General features: G+C 39.1%; 1 protein-coding gene across 1 annotated transcript; it reads right to left on the reverse strand.

Annotated features, from left to right (window-relative positions):
• Window positions 1–11,139: 11,139 nt before the first annotated feature.
• Window positions 11,140–12,165, reverse strand: LOC109217809. The gene has a single exon (XM_019382083.1). The coding sequence runs from the start codon at window positions 12,163–12,165 to the stop codon at window positions 11,140–11,142; it is 1,026 nt and encodes a 341-aa protein (XP_019237628.1).
• Window positions 12,166–21,103: the final 8,938 nt, after the last annotated feature.

Consider the following 21,103-nt stretch of genomic DNA (forward strand, 5'->3'; position numbering starts at 1 on the left):
TGGGAAATGCGAAGTTGGGTTCGCAATTGCGAACCCTGCAGGCTTGGGAAATGCGACATTTCTGTTCGCATTTGCGAACTCAGGTCTACCAAGGGACCTTCGCATTTGCAAAACTGGTCTCGCATTTGCGAACCAGTGACCATCGCATTTGCGAGGTTTGGATTCGCATTTGCGAACCTTGGCCTGCCTGGGCTGGTTTCGCATTTGCGAACCAGCCTTCGCATTTGCGATAGCTGGACCTTCGCATTTTGCGAATCCAGGCTTCGCAAATGCGAATCCTGCAGATAACTGATACCAGGTCTTTCCAAAAGTGAAAAATGCAATCCGACGCCTATCCAAAATTCACCCGAGCCCTCGGGGCTCCAAACCAATTATGCACACAACCTCAAAAATATCCTACGGACTTATCCGTGCGATCAAATCGCCACAATAACATCATATACATCGAATCAAGCCTCAAAACTCATGTTTTTCTTTGAAATTTTCATAAGGCATCAAATTTCCATTTCAAGTCCGAAACACGTCAAACGACGTCCGTTTTTAACCAAATTTTACAGAAAGCGCTTAAACCATATATAAGACTTGTACCGGGCGTCGGAACCAAAATACGAGCCCGATACCACAGTCTTTTAATCAAATTTCATTTCCAATTTCCTTAATAATTTCAGAAAAATAATTTCACACAAAAATTCATTTCTCGGGCTCTAGACCTCAGAATTCGACTCCGGGCATATGCCCGAGTCCCATATTTTTCTACGGACCCTCCAGGACCGTCAAATCACGGGTCCGGGTCCGTTTACCAAAAATGTTGACCGAAGTCAAATATATTCATATTAATATCAAAATTTAGCATTTTTCACACAGAATTCATATTTAAGCTTTCCGGCTACGCGCCCGAACTGTGCACGCAAATCGAGGCAACCCTAAATGAGGTTTTTGAGGCCTCGGAAGCACGGGATGAGTATGAAAACAGGTGATGACCCTTTGGGTCGTCACATTCTCCACCTCTAAAACAACCGTTCGTCCTCGAACGGACAAAAGAAAGAAGTACCTGAGTCGGGGAAAAGATGGAGATAATGGCTCCGCATATCAGACTCGGACCCCCAGGTCGATGCCTCAGGAGGCTGACCTCTCCACTGAACAAGCATTGAAGGAAAACTCTTCGACCTCAACTGTCGAACCTGCCGGTCTAGATTAGCCACTGGCTCCTCCTCATAAGACAGATCCTTGTCCAACTGGACAGTGCTGAAATCTAACACGTGGGCTGGATCACCGTGATACCTCCGAAGCATGGATACATGAAAGACTGGATGCACGGCTGATAAGTTAGGCGACAATGCAAGTCTATAAGCCACCTCTCCTACTCGATCAAGGATCTCAAGTGGCCCAATGAACCCAGGGCTAAGCTTGCCCTTCTTTCCGAATCTCATCACGCCCTTCATAGGCGACACTCGGAGCAATACCCTCTCACCAACCATGAAAGCTACATCTCGAACCTTACGATCTGCATAACTCTTTTGCCTGGACTGAGCTGAACGAAGCCTCTCCTGAATGATCTTGACCTTATCCAAGGCCTCCTGAACCAAATCCGTACCTATCAACTGAGCCTCTCCCGGTTCAAACCACACAATCGGAGACCGACATCGCCTACCATATAAAGCCTCATAAGGAGCTATCTGGATGCTCGACTGGTAGCTATTGTTGTAGGCAAACTCCGCTAAAGGAAAGAATTGATCCCACGAACCTCCAAAGTCAATAACACAAGCCCGGAGCATATCCTCCAAAATCTGAATAGTCCGCTTGGACTAACCGTCCGTCTAGGGATGAAATGCTATGCTCAACTCAACCCGTGTGCCCAACTCTCGCTGAACTGCTCTCCAGAAGCGCGAGGTAAACTGCGTACCCTGGTCCGAAATGATAGATACCGGCACACCATGAAGGCGAACAATCTCCCGGATATAAATCTCAGCTAATCTCTCGGATGAATAGGACACTGCCACAGGAATGAAATGCGCTGACTTGGTCAGCCTATCAACAATGACCCAAACTGCATCGAACTTCTTCCGGGTCAACGAAAGTCCAGTAACGAAGTCCATAGTGATCCTCTCCCACTTCCACTCGGGAAGCTCAATCCTCTGAATAAGCCACCAGGCCTCTGATGCTCGTACTTAACCTGCTGACAGTTCAAACATCGAGCCACATATGCAACAATATCCTTCTTCATCCTACGCTACCAATAATGCTGCCGCATGTCCTGATACATCTTTGCGGCGCCCAGATGAATAGAGTACCGGGAACTGTGGGCCTCCTCCAATATCAAATCCTGAAGCCCACCCACATTGGGCACGCAAACTCGCCCCTGCAATCTCAAGACTCCATCCGCATCTAAGGTAACCAGCTGGGCACCTCCACGTTGCACCGTGTCTCTGAGGACACACAAATGGGGATCATCAAACTGCCAATCACGGATACGCTCCAATAATGAAGAACGAGCGACTGTGCAAGCCAACACACGACTGGGCTCAAAAACATCCAGTCTCACGAACTGATTGGCTAAGGCCTGAACATCCAAAGCAAGCGGCCTCTAACTCACTGGAATATAAGCAAGACTGCCCATACTGGCTGACTTCCTACTCAAAGCATCGGTCACCACATTGGCCTTCCCCGGATGATATAAAATGGTGACATCATAATCCTTCAAAAACTCCAACCACCTCCGCTGCCTCAAATTCAACTCCTTTTGCTTGAACAATTACTGAAGACTCTTGTGGTCAGTGAACACCTCACATGCCACGCCATACAAATAGTTCCTCCAAATCTTCAAGGCGTGAACAATAGCTGCCAACTCTAAATCATGCACTGGATAGTTCTTCTCATGAATCTTCAACTGCTTCGAAGCATAGGCAATAACCTTGCCATCCTGTATCAACACTGCACCAAGCCCAATACGGGAAGCATCACAATAAACTGTATAAGGCCCTGATCCTGTGGGCAAAACCAACACCGGTGCCGTAGTCAGAGATGTCTTGAGCTTCTGAAAGCTCGCCTCACACTCCTCCGACCATCTGAACTGGGCACCCTTCTGGGTCAACCTGGTCATCGGGGCTGCAATAGATGAAAACCCCTCCACAAACTGACGATAGTAGCCTGCCAACCCCAAGAAACTCCGAATCTCTGTAGCTGACGCTGGTCTAGGCCAATTCTTGACTGCCTCAATCTTCTTTTGGGTCCACCTGAATACCCTCTGCTGACACAACGTGACCCATAAATGCTACCGAACTCAGCCAGAACTCACACTTGGAGAACTTGGCATATAACTGACTATCCCTCAGAGTCTGAAGAACCACTCTAAGGTGCTGCTCGTGCTCCTCCTGGCTGCGGGAGTATACCAAAATATCATCAATGAAGACTATCACGAACATGTCCAATTATGGCCTGAACACTCGGTTCATCAACTCTATACATGCTGCTGGGGCGTTGGTCAACCCAAATGACATGACCAAGAATTCATAATGCCCATACCGAGTGCGAAAAACTGTCTTGGGGACATCGGATGCCCAAATCCTCAACTGATGGTAGCCAGATCTCAAGTCAATCTTGGAGAATACTCTGGCACCCTAAAACTGGTCGAACAATTCATCAATCCTCGGCAGTGGATACTTATTCTTAATCGTTACCTTGTTCAATTGCCGGTAATCTATGCACATCCTCATCGATCCGTCCTACTTCTTGACAAATTACACTGGCGCGCCCCAATGCAAAACACTGGGTCTAATGAAACCCTGCTGAAGCGAATCCTGCAACTGATCCTTTAACTCTTTCAACTCTGGCGGAGCTATGCGATACGACGGGATAGAAATGGGCTGAGTGCCCGGAGCCAGATCAATACAAAGGTCGATATCCCTGTCGGGCGGCATACCCGGTAAAACTAAGGTCAAGGTCTTGGTATGGCTATCCAAGATAGCATGATACGGGGACAACCAATCCATACCCAATATAATGTCGAAATCCACCATGTATAAAAGCAAAAAATCAACACGGGTCTCAAGACCCCCAATCTCCATAACACAAGAGCGATGAACTCGATCAAACACAATAGAACCACCCACCGGTGTAGATACATAAACAGGAATACTCAAAGCATCACCAGGCACGACTAGGTACGGTACAAAGTAAGATGACACATACGAATACGTAGACCCTAGATCAAATAGCACTGACGCATCTCTATCACAAACCAGAATAATACCTGTAGTGATTTTATCTGATGACTCAACCTCTGGCCTGGCTGGAAGAGCATAACACCGGGGCTGGGCCCCACCTCCCTGAACTGTATCCCTAGGTCGATCGGCTGCTAGCTGACCTCCGCCCCTGGCGGTATGAGCTCCACCTCTATGACCTCTACCTCCACCTCTGGCTGGCTGGGAGGGCTGTGGAACACCTGGTGCCTGAACCATGGCACGAGAACCCTGATGCTGAGAACTACCCGGTGCTCGAGGGCAAAATCTGGCAATGTGACCTGGATCACCACAAGTGTAGTAAGACCTCGGCTGCTGCGGCTGAGCACCCCTCAACCTCGGGCAAGCCCTCCTGATGTGACCATACCGACCACACTCATAACATCCACGCGAATACTGTAGCTGAGGAAACTGAGACTGGCCCTGGCGGCCTGAATGACCACCTCGGAAACTCTGAAGCGGCGGTGCACTGATGGGGGCTGGTGGTGTACTGTAAGGCTGCTGATCAGAATAATGCGTCTGAGAACCACGACCACCTAAAGTACCATGAGATACCTGGGGAGCTGACTTAAAGGGCCTAGGAGGATGGCCTCTACCATAAGAACCTCCACCTCCAGACGAGGTACCACTAAATCTGCCTGAGTCACGGGGCCTCTTATCCGTCCCACGACCACCTCCCTGAAAAGTGATCTCACTCCCGTCCTGAGCCACTATACCCGGCTGACCTGCCACCGCTGGCTGAACTACTAGAAGCAAGCCCGCTCGGACGACACTCTCTATGAGGCCTACCAACCGGACCAAAGCATCCTGAAGAACTGGGGTAGCAATAAACCCCTCTGGGACCTGAGCTGGGCCCACCGGAACTACTGGGGCTGGAACCTCCTCCTCAAACTCAACTTGAGGCTCCGCCTCCGGGGCTACTGCTCGGGGCTCGGACTGCTGAGCGGTAGATGAGGAAGCATATGTTCTCGCCATCTGCGGAAGGACAGAGTAGAAATGCAATCGGTATTTGAGAAACAGAACCGCACGACAAGAAAGAACAATTGTGAAACTTTTCCTAACTCTGTAGCCTCTAGGGGATAAATACAGATATCTCTGTACCGATCCCTCAGACTCTACCAAGTTTGTCCGTGAGTTGTGAGACCTATGTAACCTAGCGCTCTGATACCAACTTGTCACGACCTAGATTTCCCACCCTCGGGAGTCGTGATGGCGCCTACTAATAGGAGCTAGGCAAGCCAAACTTAATTACTCTTCATTTAAACACATGTTCCTTTTTATAATTGACAGCATTAGAATAAAAGCAGCAGAATTAAAAATCATAAGCGGAAGTCTCAAATTAGATAGCTGAATAAAACACGGAATCCCAACATGTATCTCTACCTAAGAACTGGAGTCACATACTCACGAACATCTAAGGAGTACTAAATACAAAATCTGAAAGAAACATAAATCTGTTTATCTCGAATACAATGAGATGACAGTCTAATGTAAGGATAGAGGAGACGCCGGGCCTGCGGACGCCTGCAAAGCTACCTCGGTATCTCGATGGACTGAAAGCATGCTCCCGTGCTAGTGCTGCTGCTGCTGCTCGAAACCTGGACTTGTGCAAATAGCACAGAGTGTAACATCAGCACAATCGACCCCATGTGCTGGCAAGTGTCTAGCCTAACCCCGGCGAAATAGTGACGAGGCTAGACCAGACTACCACATAAACCTGTGCAATTCAAATATATACATGCCGCAGAAAGAAATACAGGAAGTAAACAGTCATTAAGGAAGGGGGAAACATACGGTGGGGAGAAAACAGTTACAACAGAAATCTCAATATAAAGATAGAAGCAGCCAAGATAATCTACAGCTAACAACGAAACAAATATCCTAAATAAACACACTTGAATCGGCAATTGTTGCGGCACGCAACCCGATCCCAATATATATATCATTACTGTTGCGGCGTGCAACCCGATCCACAATGTCATTGTTACGGCGTGCAACCCGGTCCGTATCATCTAGCATTGTTGCGGCGTGCAACCCGACCCTCAAATATCACTGTTGCGGCGTGCAACCCGACCCATATCATTTAGCATTGTTGCGACGTGCAACCCGACCCTCAAATATCACTGTTGCACCGTGCAACCCGACCCATATCATTTAGCATTGTTGCAGCGTGCAACCCGATCCACATTTATCATTGTGCGGCGTGCAACCCGATCCATATATATATCACTCTACCTTACCCAAACAATAGTCACAAATAAGGGCAAGGGAGTAAATAAACAAAATGAAAATCCCGGCAAGAGAGCACACAACAAACAATTAAAACCCGGCAAGGGCACCACATCAATAAACTCAATATCCCGGCAAGGGAGAAAAACCAACAAAATCAACAAAAACGTCCCGGCAAGGGAATAACCAATAACTCTTTCTCTTTCATTCATTTCTTACCTTATGATTCACTTTTAACACTTGAGCCAAGCTCCAAGGAGTTACTTATCTCATATACCGTCACAATCTACATTTCTCAACCGAGCCAATGCTCCGTGAAGTACCAAGATCACAATTTCTATCACAAAGCCTTTACCACATATAGAAATCATCAACTAAACATGGGAGGCATAATAACAACCAACCATACGCAAATAAGGACTCGCGGTCATGCTAGAAACCAGTGTATAGATACTCGTCACCATGCCTATACATCGTACTCGATCAATTAGCAAATAGCAAACAAGACTCAACTCCTATTCCCTCAAGCTAGGGTTAAACCAAACACTTACCTCGACTTCCACGGGCAAATCAATCCACAACAACCGCTTTCCCTCTCGAATTCGGCTCCAACTGAGTCAAATCTATACAATAATGTTTCCATAGTATCAATATATGCTAAACAAATCAAACCCAATGCCTAAATATAAATTTCTAAGCTTTCTTCCCAAAATTCCAAAAATCGACCCCGGGCCCGCTTGGTCAAAACCCGAGGTTCGAACCAATTTCACGTCACCCATTCCCCCACGAGCCCGGATATAAAATTTGTTTTCAAATTCGACCCCAAAACGAGGTCTAAATCAAGAAAAATTAAAAAGCCCTAACTCTACCCATTTCCCCCAATTTCAACCCTAGATTACATGCTTTAGGCTTAGAAACTCACTAATTAATGAAGGAAAATGAAGGAAATGAGTGGGAATTTACTTACCCAAGTGGTCTTAAAGAATGGGGGCTTCAATGGATTCCTAAAGCTTGGGGGAGAAGAGTGTTCGTGAGAATTTTTGAATGAACCCGCAACTATTCTGTTTCTGAACTTAAAATAATAACTGGGCGAATTTGCCTTACGCGATCGCGACATTAGGGTCGCATTCGCGGAGAAGGAGGACTGGGAAGCATCGCGTTCGCGGAAGGCTTATCGCGAACGCGTAGAAGGGAAGGGCTGGGTCCAGGACTTTGTTATACGCGAACGCGTGAGGGGCCATGCGAACGCGATGAGTAAGGCTGCAGGGCTACGCGTTCGCGAACGGTTTGATGCGAACGCGAAGAGGAACCAACTGGGGTCCTGAATTTGGCTAACGCGATCGCGAGGTTCAAGACGCGAACGCGAAGAAGGAAATTCGGATGCTTCGCGAACGCGGGAGAGAGAGTGCGATCGCGAAGAAGGAAATGACTGGGCACCTGTTGCAGAAAATCTGCAACTTTTCCTAAGTTCAAAACACCCCGAACCACCTCCGAAAACACTCTCGAGCCCTCGGGGCTCCCAACCAAACACACACGCTAACTCAATATCATCCTACGAACTTAACCGTGCGATCAAATCGCCAAAATAACATCAAAATCCATGAATTAAACCTCAAAATCATCACTTTTTCATCAAACTTCATTAACTTTCATTTTTAGATATTTAGGTCCGAAACACGTCAAATGACGTCCGATTTCAACCAAATTTCACAGAAAGCGCTTAAACCACATATAAGACCTGTACCGGGTGCCGGAACCAAAATACGGGCCCGATACCAACACGTTCTAATCAATTTCCTTTTCAAATTTCCATATTAATTTCTGAAAAATAATTTCACAGAAAAATTCATTTCTCGGGCTCTCGACCTCGGAATTCGACTCCGGGCATATGCCCGAGTCTCATATTTTTCTACGGACCCTCCGGGACCGTCCAATCACGGGTCCGGGTCCGTTTACCCAAAATATTGACGAAAGTGAATATTTTTTTAAGGATATAGCCTACTGCCCTATCTTAACTAATAAATTAAAAAAAATTAAATTTAAAGGTAAAATCAACATCCCAATCTTAGCTAATTATAAAGATATAGATGGAGGTATTATCAGCACATATTACTGTTGCTCCTAAGAGGAAGAAGAATACGAAAAATAAGAATAATCTATGTATTTTCTGTCTATTGTTTCCTAAATAAATTGATTCAATTCTTTTTCAAGATTTTAAATTGAAAAACAAACAAACCAAATCTTATTCAAGCTTTTCAATAGGAAAAGAAAACTCCAAGGATAAAAACAACACCTCAAAATTTTGGTGAAGTATAAGAAAATATGAGTAGATGCTCTTCTATTTTTTTCTATTATTGGATTAAACATAAAATAAAATAACTCTATAAGATTTGATAGTAGAAAAATTAATATACAAAGAGGTAGTAGAAATAGTGTGAGAGAATTTATAATTGTAAAAAAAGTTAATAAATAAAATAAGAATAATAAATAAATAATAATAAATAATATTTTTAATAAATTTAAATATTAGTATGAGTAGTAGAACAAGAGAATAAAAATAAATAAAAAAGTTATTACAATTAAAAGAAAAGTCAAATTCATATATAATATATTATAATACGAGTAGTGAACAAGAATATGAACTATTTTAAGTTATAGTTAACATAATAACATGAACAAAGAATTAAAAAGAAAAAGAGAAAAAATATGTAAGTAAATAATTTTAGCGTAGATATATATAGAGGGATAATACTTATTTGATTCTTGAAAAGAGAAAGTCTTTTTAATAATGGAAAAGTCATATTATATGGATAGGTTACACGTATTTGAGAATCCATATATACAGATAAAATTAAAACCAAAATCATAGACAATTGACATAATTTCAAGAAATAAATTAGAAATATAAAAATATAATTTATATTTTTATATAAATAATTTTAATAAAAAATTAAGAGTTAAACTTCATTACAAATAAAAGAATTGTATAAAATTTTATTGTAAGAGAAATAATATAGAAAGAGGGGATAGAGATATTGTGAGAAAATATACTTTAAATTAATTTAAAACATAAATCGATATGTATTGTTCAGTTAACATTTCAGGTTTGAGAATCAAGACGTGTCATATATATAGTTTAGATTCGAACAATTTTAGGCGATTCTCAAAAAGACAATGGTCATGGATATGCAGTTTGGTTCAATCAATTTAATGCAACTCCGATAATATTAGAAGGAATTAAATTAACCATAAATGTACATAAGAAGAGAAGGAACTGATGGCAAGCTATACATCAATTTATTTTGTGAGGATAATATTTTTATGTATGAAGCTACTCAGGAATCAGCTAAATTAAATAACAATTGCATTATCTTACGGTGAAATTAATTATCCAAAACTTTATTTTTTGTCTTATATCTCAGTTGTTTGAAAGAAATATGTATACTTTTTAGTTTTTTTTAATCGATGCTAGCAGTTGCTATGCTAAATTATATAAGAATTGGGAGTATAGATTCTTTTTTGATAGCTCAGGTATGAACTGTGACTATTTAGTCAGTTGTTGATATTTATGCTCTCATAAATTATTTTAACCAATTGATTGAGCAACTGTTGAGGCTGGCATATACATGTAAATTAGAATGGAATAGATTTGAACAGAGTGAACATACAGAGGGATATTATTGTATTATTTGGAATTGCTATTTATACATAATAAAGCGAATTACAAAAAGCAAATGTAAATTAATTTAATTAATAAGAATTACCAACCAAGCGGTAGGAACTCATCTTCTTTTAGGACATATGCATGGCAGAAGAGAAATATTAAAAGTAGATTAAAAGTTAACTTATTGAAAAAAATCTTGATTCTTACGAAATGAATTGCTAAATAAAACTAAAATCCATAAAGATGAAATGTTTAATATTCTTGCTTACAAATAGTGATCTGAATAGCCCCCTATGTTCTAAAAGTATCATTTAAATTATTAAAAGCAACCAAGCTTTAATTCTGTGATTAAAACTAAAGTGGCATCAAAATCATTGAGTAAATTCTAATCTAATTATTCCATATGTTGATAATTCCTTAAAGTGATGATATGTTGGTGTGAATAAATCATCAAGTATGTTATTAGTATGTCTTTTAACATTAAAGATTTAAGTTAATATTGTAAGAGGTACTTCTGTTGAGATAATAATAAAATATTTATTTTGTAATTTTTTTTTGGTAACTAACATATTTTATTAATCACCAAGTAGTAATTACAAAAACTTTAGCATAGCTAACACAGCCTGCTATCTATCCATTTACATTGAATACTCAACTACCTAGAAATATAAGCTATACACAAACAACTTATTTCTAGGAGTGACTCTAACACTAACAACAAAAGCTATCTCTTTTGTAATCTGCTCCCATACTCTGCTTTTTTGTTCAAATATACGTCTGTTTCTCTCCATCCAGATGTGGTGAGCAACTTGTGCATAAACCATTCTAAATATCTGAGCATGTTGGGTTTTCCTCTGGCACATATCACTGACCATTGGCTGAATTGCTGCCAATTGGCAAACCCCTGAAATTGCTTCTTCATCCAGTTGCACATTTTGATCCATACTTGTTGAGTAAACTCACACTGCCCAAATAGATGATCTCTTGTTTCCACTGTTTTTCTACACATTACACATTGTGTGTCAACATTAGTCTCCAGTTAGCTATCCTGTCACTGGTCATCAATCTCCCATGCATCATCAGCCACATTATGAATTTTGCCTTTGGTCTTGCTGCATTATTAAACATCAATGTTTTCCATTCCACCCTGCTATAGTCACCAAGTAGATGTAAGTAGATTTGTCTGATCAGGCTTCTGTTGTGAGTGTGCATAAACTGTCTAGTTTCCAGAATTCCATGTGCCTCTATCACTTTCCTTACCATCGAACAGGCTTGCTGGGGTGTTGGCGTTGTACTCATCTGTTGGTTCTTGATGTAGTAAGTATGAATCCAGCGGATCCATAACTTATCTTGCTTGTGAGCTATGTCCCAGCAGTGTTTGGCAATGGCTGCTTTGTTCCATAGCTTCAGGTTAACAAAATTCAGTCCACCTCCTGCCTTTGGCAAGAAAACTCTATCCCAAGCAAGCAAAGCCTTCCTTGTTATTTCATTTGTACCAGACCAAATATAAGACCTGCATAGCCCCTCTACAATCTTGATTACTTTTGTTGCGAGAATGAATAATTGTACCCAGAAAGCCTGAATTCCAAACAAAACACTTTGGACTAACTGGACTCTTCCTGCATAAGATAGAGTCTTAGCAGTCCAAGAAGTAATCCTTGTAGTCATTTTGTCAATAAGTGGTTGCCACTGCATTATACTTAGTTTCTTTGTAGATAGAGGCACCCCTAAGTATTTAAAAGGAAGTTCACCATTTGAGAGCCCCAGCATCTGCAGGATTTGTTGTTTATCTACCAAAGGAACCCCTCCAAAATAAGCTTCACTCTTACTAAGGTTTGCCTGCAGACCTGAAGCCTGAGTGAATTGATAAAATTTTTGCTGCATCATTTGTACTGTCTTTTGATCACCTATGGCAAATAGCAATAAATAATCTGCAAAACTTAGGTGAGTGATCCCAAGTTTAGCACATCTAGGGTGATACTTAAAGACCCTCTCCTGCTTCAGACTAGCCAAGTTCCTACTCAGATACTCCATTGCTATGGCAAACAAAAAAGGAGACATGGGGTCTCCCTGCCTCAATCCTTTAGCAACATTAAAGGGTTTAGTTGGTTCCCCATTAACTACAATAGAGTAGTTAATTGTTTGAACATATTACATAACCCAAGATATGAATAGTTGAGGGAATCATAGTTCTTCCATAACTTGCTTCATATAAGGCTACTCCACAGAATCATAAGCTTTTTGGAGATCTATCTTTATCATGCACCTAGGAGATATATTCTTCCTAGTATAAGCCTTCACTAGTTCATGTGCCAAAAGGATATTGTCTGCTAGCTTTCTCCCAGGTATAAACCCTGCTTGTGCTTCATCAATAATTGTACTAATGATGCCTTGCATTCTTGCTGCTAGAACCTTGGATATCATTTTATAAAGGACAGTGCAACATGCTATAGGTCTGAACTCTTTTACAGTTTTAGGCTTAGACACCTTAGGGACCAAGGTTATGGCTGTGCAATTTATAGCTCTATACAGTTTCCCAGTGCTAAAAAACTCCATAACAGCTGCAGTGACTTCATCTTTAATAATAGGCCATGCTTTCTTGAAGAAATATGCATTATAACCATCCACACCAGGAGCCTTGTCATTGTCTATAGAGCATAATCCTTCATAGATCTCTTCTGGAGTCACTTCTCTGCATAACTCAATCCTTTGTTGTTGATTATGTTTAGTTCCCATACACATAATCCTTTTGTCTATGGCAGGGAGTGAATGAGCAGCAGTACCCATCAGTGATTTATAAAATTCTATTATCTCCGTTTGGATGCTTTCTGAATCAGTAATCCTGTTGCCAGTGTTGGACTGCAACTCCACTATTTGCTTCCTTTGGCTCCTCTCTTTCATCACAGCTGAGAAATATTTAGTATTAGAGTCACCTAGTTGTATCCATTTTGCTCTGGCTTTTTGTTTCAGAGCTCCCTCTTCTATCAGATCCCATTTTTCCAAATTCTGAATCAACTCCTTTTCTTGCAGTAGCAGCTCAGAGGAACTACTAGTGTCTATGCTTTTTTGGACCTGTTCAAGTTCAATTCTGGCTATCTCTATTTTTTGTCTAATGAACTTAAACTCCTCCACGTTTAGTTTCCTCAGTACCAGCCTTAGTGCTTTTAATTTCATCCACACATTCTGTATCTTCTATCTGTGAAAACTTTGCTTCCAAATTTGCTGCACTTCATAGTTGAACCTCTCATGCTCAGCCCAGATATTGAAAAATTTGAAAAGGAATTTTTCTACTTTTGTGCTGATCATTAAAGGTTAGTGTCATATGAGCATGATAAGAAATAAATGGTAGTTCATACACAGTGGATATATGACCCCATTGCATCATCCATTCATAGTTACCAAACATCCTATCAATTCTGCTCCATATCCTGTCACCACCACCTTGCTTGTTGGACCAAGTATAATAATCACCCTCCCAAGTCAATTCACTAAGCTTCAGGTCTTGAACACATTTGCTGAAATCTTGAGTCTCAGCCTTAGTAACTGGATTTCCATGCATTCTATCTTGTATTTGCAAAACAACATTAAAATCTCCCCCAATCACCCATGGTATGGATGTCATTTGTTTTATCTCTTTCAGGTTATCCCATAACAGTTTCCTTTGTTCAACTGTATTAAAACCATAAACTATGGACACTGCATATTCATGACCATTTCTGATATTTGTGACAGCACAATGTAGTACCTGTGCCTCTGCTTTAATCACCCTGACTGAGTAGTAATTAGTATCCCATAACACCCATATTCTTCCATTGATTGCGGCATTATAGTTGTTGAACATCTCCCACCCAGGGGCTATGTAGTGGCTGACACTTCTAGCGTTATGTTCCTTTACTCTTGTTTCAATGATCCCAGCTAAACTAATGTTTTTATTCTTTAGATAGTTTTTCAGCTCCTTCCTCTTATGCCACTTATTAATGCTCCTAACATTCTAGATTAACCACCTCATTGGTTGAGTTTAGATCCCCTACCTCTATCATGAGGTAGGTTAGAGCTTCCACTAGCACCTGCTGTTCCACTTTACAGATTGCCTCTACTAGCTAAAGGTGTTAACATAGGGAAGTTTTCAAGGCTGAAATCTAATACTTGCTTCTTGCCCTTATCAATTGTTTCAACTCCATAACCCTCTGTATCTCTAGCCAACTGGTGCTGGCTTGCTTGTTGCGACTGCTCTGTTGGATACTGCTTAGGCCTTTCCTTGGCAATTTCGTTTGACTTTGTCACTCCAGCTGCCTTAGGTACCTCAATACCAGTTGCTTCTGTGTGCCCAGGTTCTGAATTACTTGTAGCATTTGTGACTGGTCCTATAGTTCTCCATTCATAAGTGACTTTCTTTGGTTCTCTTCTCCTCTTTGGTTGAACCTCCTTTTGCTCTGTAGGCTCTTGGTGAGTAGAACAGACATGGCCAATAGCTTGGCATTTGTCACAGTACATTGGTTTCCACTCATATATTAGATCCTGTTAAAAAACTCTCCCTCTAGGATCCCTCACCATAATCTCTGTCGGCATAACTTTAGTCACAGTCACTTCAATCAACATCCTTGCATATGAAATTCGTATTTGCTTGGTAGTACACTCATCAGCAAATAAAGGTTTTCCAATAGCACTAGCAATTTTACTCAGTGCTTCATTTCCCCAGCAACTCATTGGCAATTTAGGGAAAATTACCCGCAGAGGTATATCAGTTAGGAATTCCTTAGTTAGATCAAAATCTGGAGACCAGGACTTAAGAATTATTGGCTTATTTGTGAAGGTATGAGGTCCAGCATAAAATATTCTATGTATATCAGCTAGGTTTTGGAATTTTATCATAATATCCATCCTCATGAAGAAATAGATCTGGTTTAGCAACATCAAGCCAATGTTGAGTAATATACCTTTGCATAGCATTATAGCCCGAATTTTCACCCACAATATATGCTATCATCGCAGCACTCCACTTTTCTTCAGCTTCCTTCACATCCTGCATCTCAAGTTGTACCACAGTTTGCCCTTCTATAATCTGAGGAGGAACATATCTAAGAGCCATTCCATGAGTTGCAACTCGATTCTGTTGGAACAAGTTAGTCCACTTTTTTGGTTCATCTCTTCGATCTACATGATTTCCCTCTTTAGCCTCTAGATTCACCTGTTCTCGTGTTTCAATAACAGCTTCTCTTTATTCTGTAATTGTCTCTTTGAAAACTACGGACATATTGAAAACCCGTCTTCTCCATGCTCTCAGCTCACGTTAGCTAAACGTGCGCCGAGTGTGGCTGCCATGGCTAGGGGGCGAGGTAGAGGAAGAGGAAGGCCAAAAAAGGTTCCCAAGACGCCGATTTCAACTATTAGAAACTTAATTAGTACCAATTCGAAAGTTGAACAACGAAACCAGGTCATGCAAACACCAGATCAGAATGAAGGAGTAGAAGCAGAAAAAGGTGAGGATAGTCCATTGACTAACTTGGAGGTTAGTAGGAAGCTGACTCTAGGCACATCAACTCAAGCTAAACAAAGTGAGATTAGCAGTAACGCTATAGCTGCTGGGAATTTCAATGGAACAGTAGCTGACTTGACAATTAAGGCTATTTTGTAATTTAAATTAAAATATTTCTAAATATATTTTTATTAATTATTATTTCATATAGTATTATTAATTTTTGAATCAATATTATATTTTTATTTGTTTGTATCTCCAATTATATGTGGAGTTATAACACTTGAGTTTCTGCCAATAATTATTCATATGACTTTTCTTAATTAAAATTTTGCAGGATCGCAATATTATTCGCACATCGTGCGGGTAAAAATACTAATAAGTGATACAAAGGTGAAGTCTGATACATCTGTTATTCTAAAAAAAAGTTTTAATTGTATTAAGACAACACGTTTGGTAAACATTTTTATGCGCTGTCAAAATTTATCTAAGTTTTCATCCATTTATTTTCCTTCGTATTTCTCTCATTTCCAAACGAGAGAAACGGAATCCATGAAATGTTGTTTTTTTTCTTAGAAAATTTAGGTTCTAAAGAGAAGGAAAGTAGTTAAGTAGTACAACATTTTCCTTCTCTTAGATCTCTTTTCTTAGTATACAAGCAAACAGTGTCGTATCTAGAGCACAACATCCGGGCTCATGGTATTAAATAGCCTTTGTTCAAATTTTATATATACGATCACACATCTCTATGGCAACATCCTTGTAACAGTCATTTTCCTATAAAAGTCAAGTTTTTCTTAAAACTAATTTTTAAATTATACTTTACCTATCTATAATAGATTTTTACCTATAACAGCAACAACCATATTTATAGCAAAACGCTCTTTGTAAAATTACCCCTCTATAACAAACATATAGAATCTTTAAGATTATTAATAGTAATTCTAAAACTATGTATACAATCTTTTCTATTGAGCAAAGTTTCTATCTTGCATAAGATATAAGATTTGAAGACTTGCACATGATATCTTTTCCATCGGACAAATTTCAGAAAATATTTAGACAGAAGATTTAACTGTTAAGCTCTTAGATTGTCTTCAAGGAAAAGCTATCGGATACCTTTTTGCTGAAAATTTAGTCACGCGCCAATTCAAGTGTTATATCGCTAGTAAGAGAATGAAATCTATGAAACAAGCTACAATTACAAAGTTCATTCATCAATCTTGAAAAGATTTATTTTTCTAGGTAGCTTTAAAATGTATGCTTAGAGTTTAAATCTTTATACGTTTAGTTATGAATTTATTAATAATATATTAGCTTTCTTCAATATTAGCATTCTTCAATATTTAACTAGTGAAATATGCATATTTTTCAGATTTTAAATTTGAATATTTTTTTAATCTTTTATTTGCAACATTTAAAAAGGAAAAATAATTAATTTCTGGATATTTTTTTATTTATAATAGCCAAATAGATATTTGAACGTCAAATATTTTTATAGGTGTATAACAGTCGTTTACGATAAAAATCAAAAAATATTGGAACAAACGAGACTACTATAGAGAGGGTTGATTATATAAAAAAATTAATAAATATTTATAAATATTTAATTGTGAATCCGGCCACTATTGTATATCAGCTAAACTTTAAATTGGAGATACGTCGCTGTAAACAAATCATTTAAACATTGAAGAGCTCATGTAAAAGACCTCTTTTATGTTTACTCCCAGTAACACAAAATTTACGTATGATTATCTCCCTTTTCTTGCCGAGATCTCGTGATAAGTACTACTAATAAATCATTTCCAGTTTGATCAAGGCCAGTTATTTTGGAAACGCCACTTTGTTCCTTCTATTTATTCCTTTTTCAAGAATAAAAATATCTAATATCTATAATTAATTTAGAAGTTAAATGGAAAGAAAATCCACATAGGATGAACGAATAAAATTGACGAAGATATTGTTGTTTCTATCCAAGTGGATGTGAAAATTGCTAGTTAAGATGATTGGGAATATTATAACGTAATATTCTATCAACAGGTATCTTTATTATCTGAATTTCAGCAGATACTTAGCAAATGACAATCATTAATTGTGAATTTACATTAATCATATAGAAAATGGGACTCTTCGATTATTTAACTCGTTCACTAGTTCAATGCTTCTGTACCGTTGTCTCCCTACAAAAATAAATATTCACATGGCTCTAATTGTCTTTATTGTAACTTCCTAATAAAAATGTTTGAGTGTTATCAAATGAAAAATTAAAATGCCATATATTTTCAGCTGCCAAATAAATCTAACATATTGTTGACTTAAAGAAAAGGTCACATAACTCTACATATAAAACATTCCTCTCTAGATATACACTCGTATGCTTCACCACTACTATATGTATATTCAGCAAATTTTGGTTCATCCATAAAGGTTTAAAGCACTGTTTCGCTTCAATATATAAGTATTGTCTGGTTCTCGTTGTCCCTCTTTCCTTAATCTTTATACAAATAAGGACAAAAAAGAAAAAAAATGATTCGTATGTAGGCTTGTCATTAGGGACATATGTAAATGGTTCGGCTTGGCCGATTTTTAAATTTTCTTTAGTTTTGCATCATAGTGTTTTTTCAATTCTCTGTTGTGTACAATTTTATTAAAGAATATGATAATCGGTTCGATTAGGTTTCATCCGATCAATTCAGTCGATTTTAAAATAACCATTAGCATCCTAATTATCGTCTTTCAGTGGACTATGTGTTTGGTTTTTTCCTCGTGGGAACATGCGTGGCCTCATTGCAAACATTATGTAAATTTCCTTTCACTTTTTTTCAGCATTGCATGTGTGTTTTGATGTTTTGCTACTTTTGGTGCTTTTTTTATTAGTGACGCTAAGCTTCAACCCTTTCTACACGGACATTTAAGGGGATTAATGTAGCATATACACAAACGTGCATGCACTAACGTGATCTCTGAAAAGTTCGTCCCAAATTAAGTAGAATCATAGTCTAGTATTTCACGGCGGACTCATGATTTGAGCTTTATGAATTAGAATATTTTATAATATCTTATTTAATTTAATAGGTTTGACATAGATTATTTATACCTTTTTTAGTGAATTTTTTAAAACTTATATATTATTTAAGTCAAAGTTATTGAGTTCGAATGAACCCACACTACAACATTTTAGGCCTCTAGCCACCCCTGAGAAGTGTGGCCTAAGATGCCAAGAAGTGTAGCATTTGATCAAAGGCAACACTTTCTGACTTTAGGCAACGTTTTTTTTTTTTTTTTNTGGCCTAAAGTACCGTAACCTTTGACTATTGGCTACGCTTTGTAGGTGTTGCCTTAGAAGCCACGCTTTAAAAGTGTGGCCGATATGGTACAAAGGCCACACTTATATTTTCTCATATAGCCACGCTTTTATGACATAAGGCTACACATTTGAAGCGTGATCTTTGTCACTATATAGACCACAACTCCTTCAATAATTCCAGGGGCGAATTCATCTTAAGCTAAGCGGTTTCACGTGACACTGCTTCGCAGAAAAATTTCACTAAATGCATATATAAATGATATGCAGAAAATAACAAATTCTTCTAAATAATATAGAATGACACCACTTGGAAAATCTGCATTGCTTGGTCCGTTGGTTAACCCGCTGCAATTCTCCAAATTTTTACTGGGTTAGAACCCAAACTAACATAGTTTTGTTCTTTTAAGTTTTTCAGTCCCTTAGCATCTTTAAAATGATTGATATGATGATCTAATTTTTTTATTTCCGCGGCTTTTGTTCTTTTTAGTTTTTCAGTCCCTTAGCATCTTTAAATATGATTGATATGATCTAAATTATTATTATTTTTGCGATATCATTTCAAATTTATTTGTTTACTCTTTAAATATGACACCGCTTATGTATCAAATGTGTATCACATGTATATCCATGTATACATGCGTGATACATACATGATACATGTGTCGCAGTATAATTTTAAACTTAATTTTATCTACGAATTTTGATATCGAACCTGTCTAAATCACCTCCATTCTTGCTTAAATTTTGTATATTGCCCTAGTCACGACCCGGAATTCCTACCGTCGGGACCGTGATGGCGCCTAACATTTTACTAGCTAGGCAAGCTAACGTTAGAGGATTCTAAATACCAACTTTAGCCAATTTCAATGATAAGAGCAATTAAGCTAAACAGAAGTTAAAATTTGCTTTGTGGAATAACATAAACCCATAACATTTGATACAATTAGGATCTGGAGTCACAACTCACGAGCTACTACGATTAACTACAAACAGAGTCTGAAAGGAAATACATTATTCTGAAGGAAAAGAAACAGTAAAAAACACGAAGACTAGGGAGAGATTCCAGGGTCTGCGGACGCCAGCAGATCTACCTTGGGTCTCCGGTCAATCAATCCAGCGGCTAACCTCACGATCAGCTCGCGCCAGTACCAAAATCTGCACAGAAGTGCAGTGTAGTATCAGTATAACCGACCCCATATACTGGTAAGTGTCGAGCCTAATCTCGACGAAGTAGTGACGGGGCTATGACAAGACACCTACAAAATAAACCTGTGCAATTTAACAGTATATGTACAAAATAACGTCAAGTAAAAAATAAACAGGTAATACCGGGAGGAGGACATGCTGAGGGGATTACAAGATAGAGAATCACAACAGTAATGAGAACTTGATCAACCAATATACCTTGAACCAATAATAACAAGTAAACACAGTAAAGAAAAATGCACGCATCACCCTTCGTGCTTTTACTCTCAACCTCACCATATAATCAATAGAAATGGCACGACATCACTCTTCGTGCATTAACTCTCATAACATGGAACGATATCACCCTTCGTGCTTTTAACACTCATAATGTGGTACGTCATCACCCTTCGTGCATTAACTCTCATAACAAGGCACGACATCACCCATCGTGCTTTTAACACTCCCCCTTATCATAAAGCAGTGAACAAAAGACAACAGGGAGATAGAAATAACAAGAACAAGTCTTAAATATTTGGTTCCACAATTCCAACCTCAAATTCCAAATTATTACTTAATTATCACCAAAAGATCCGTAAACATGATAAGAACGATCAACTTAATCATATTAGTCTAACATGGATAACATGATCAAAGAAAGCAGTAATTACAAGAAACCAAGTCCCACCCGCATGCTTTAACTCGACAATAACGCATAGGTACTTGACACCTCACCTATACGTTGTACCCAACATCTAAACACGTAGAAAATAGACAAATAAGTCCTAATCCCTCAAGTTAAGGTTAACTATGACACTTACCTCGCTCCAAAGACCAAACTCAAAGTTCCACCACCGCTTTGCCTTTCAAACAAGCCTCCGAACCAATAGAATCTAGAAACTTACCAACCAAACGATTCAAATTAAGCCTTAGGAACAACCCACGATTGAAAAGAATTCAATTTAGGTCATTATTGAAAAATTCAACAAAAGTCAACACCCGAG

The sequence above is a fragment of the Nicotiana attenuata genome, unplaced genomic scaffold (assembly GCF_001879085.1).
Source record: "Nicotiana attenuata strain UT unplaced genomic scaffold, NIATTr2, whole genome shotgun sequence".
Lineage (NCBI taxonomy): Eukaryota > Viridiplantae > Streptophyta > Magnoliopsida > Solanales > Solanaceae > Nicotiana > Nicotiana attenuata.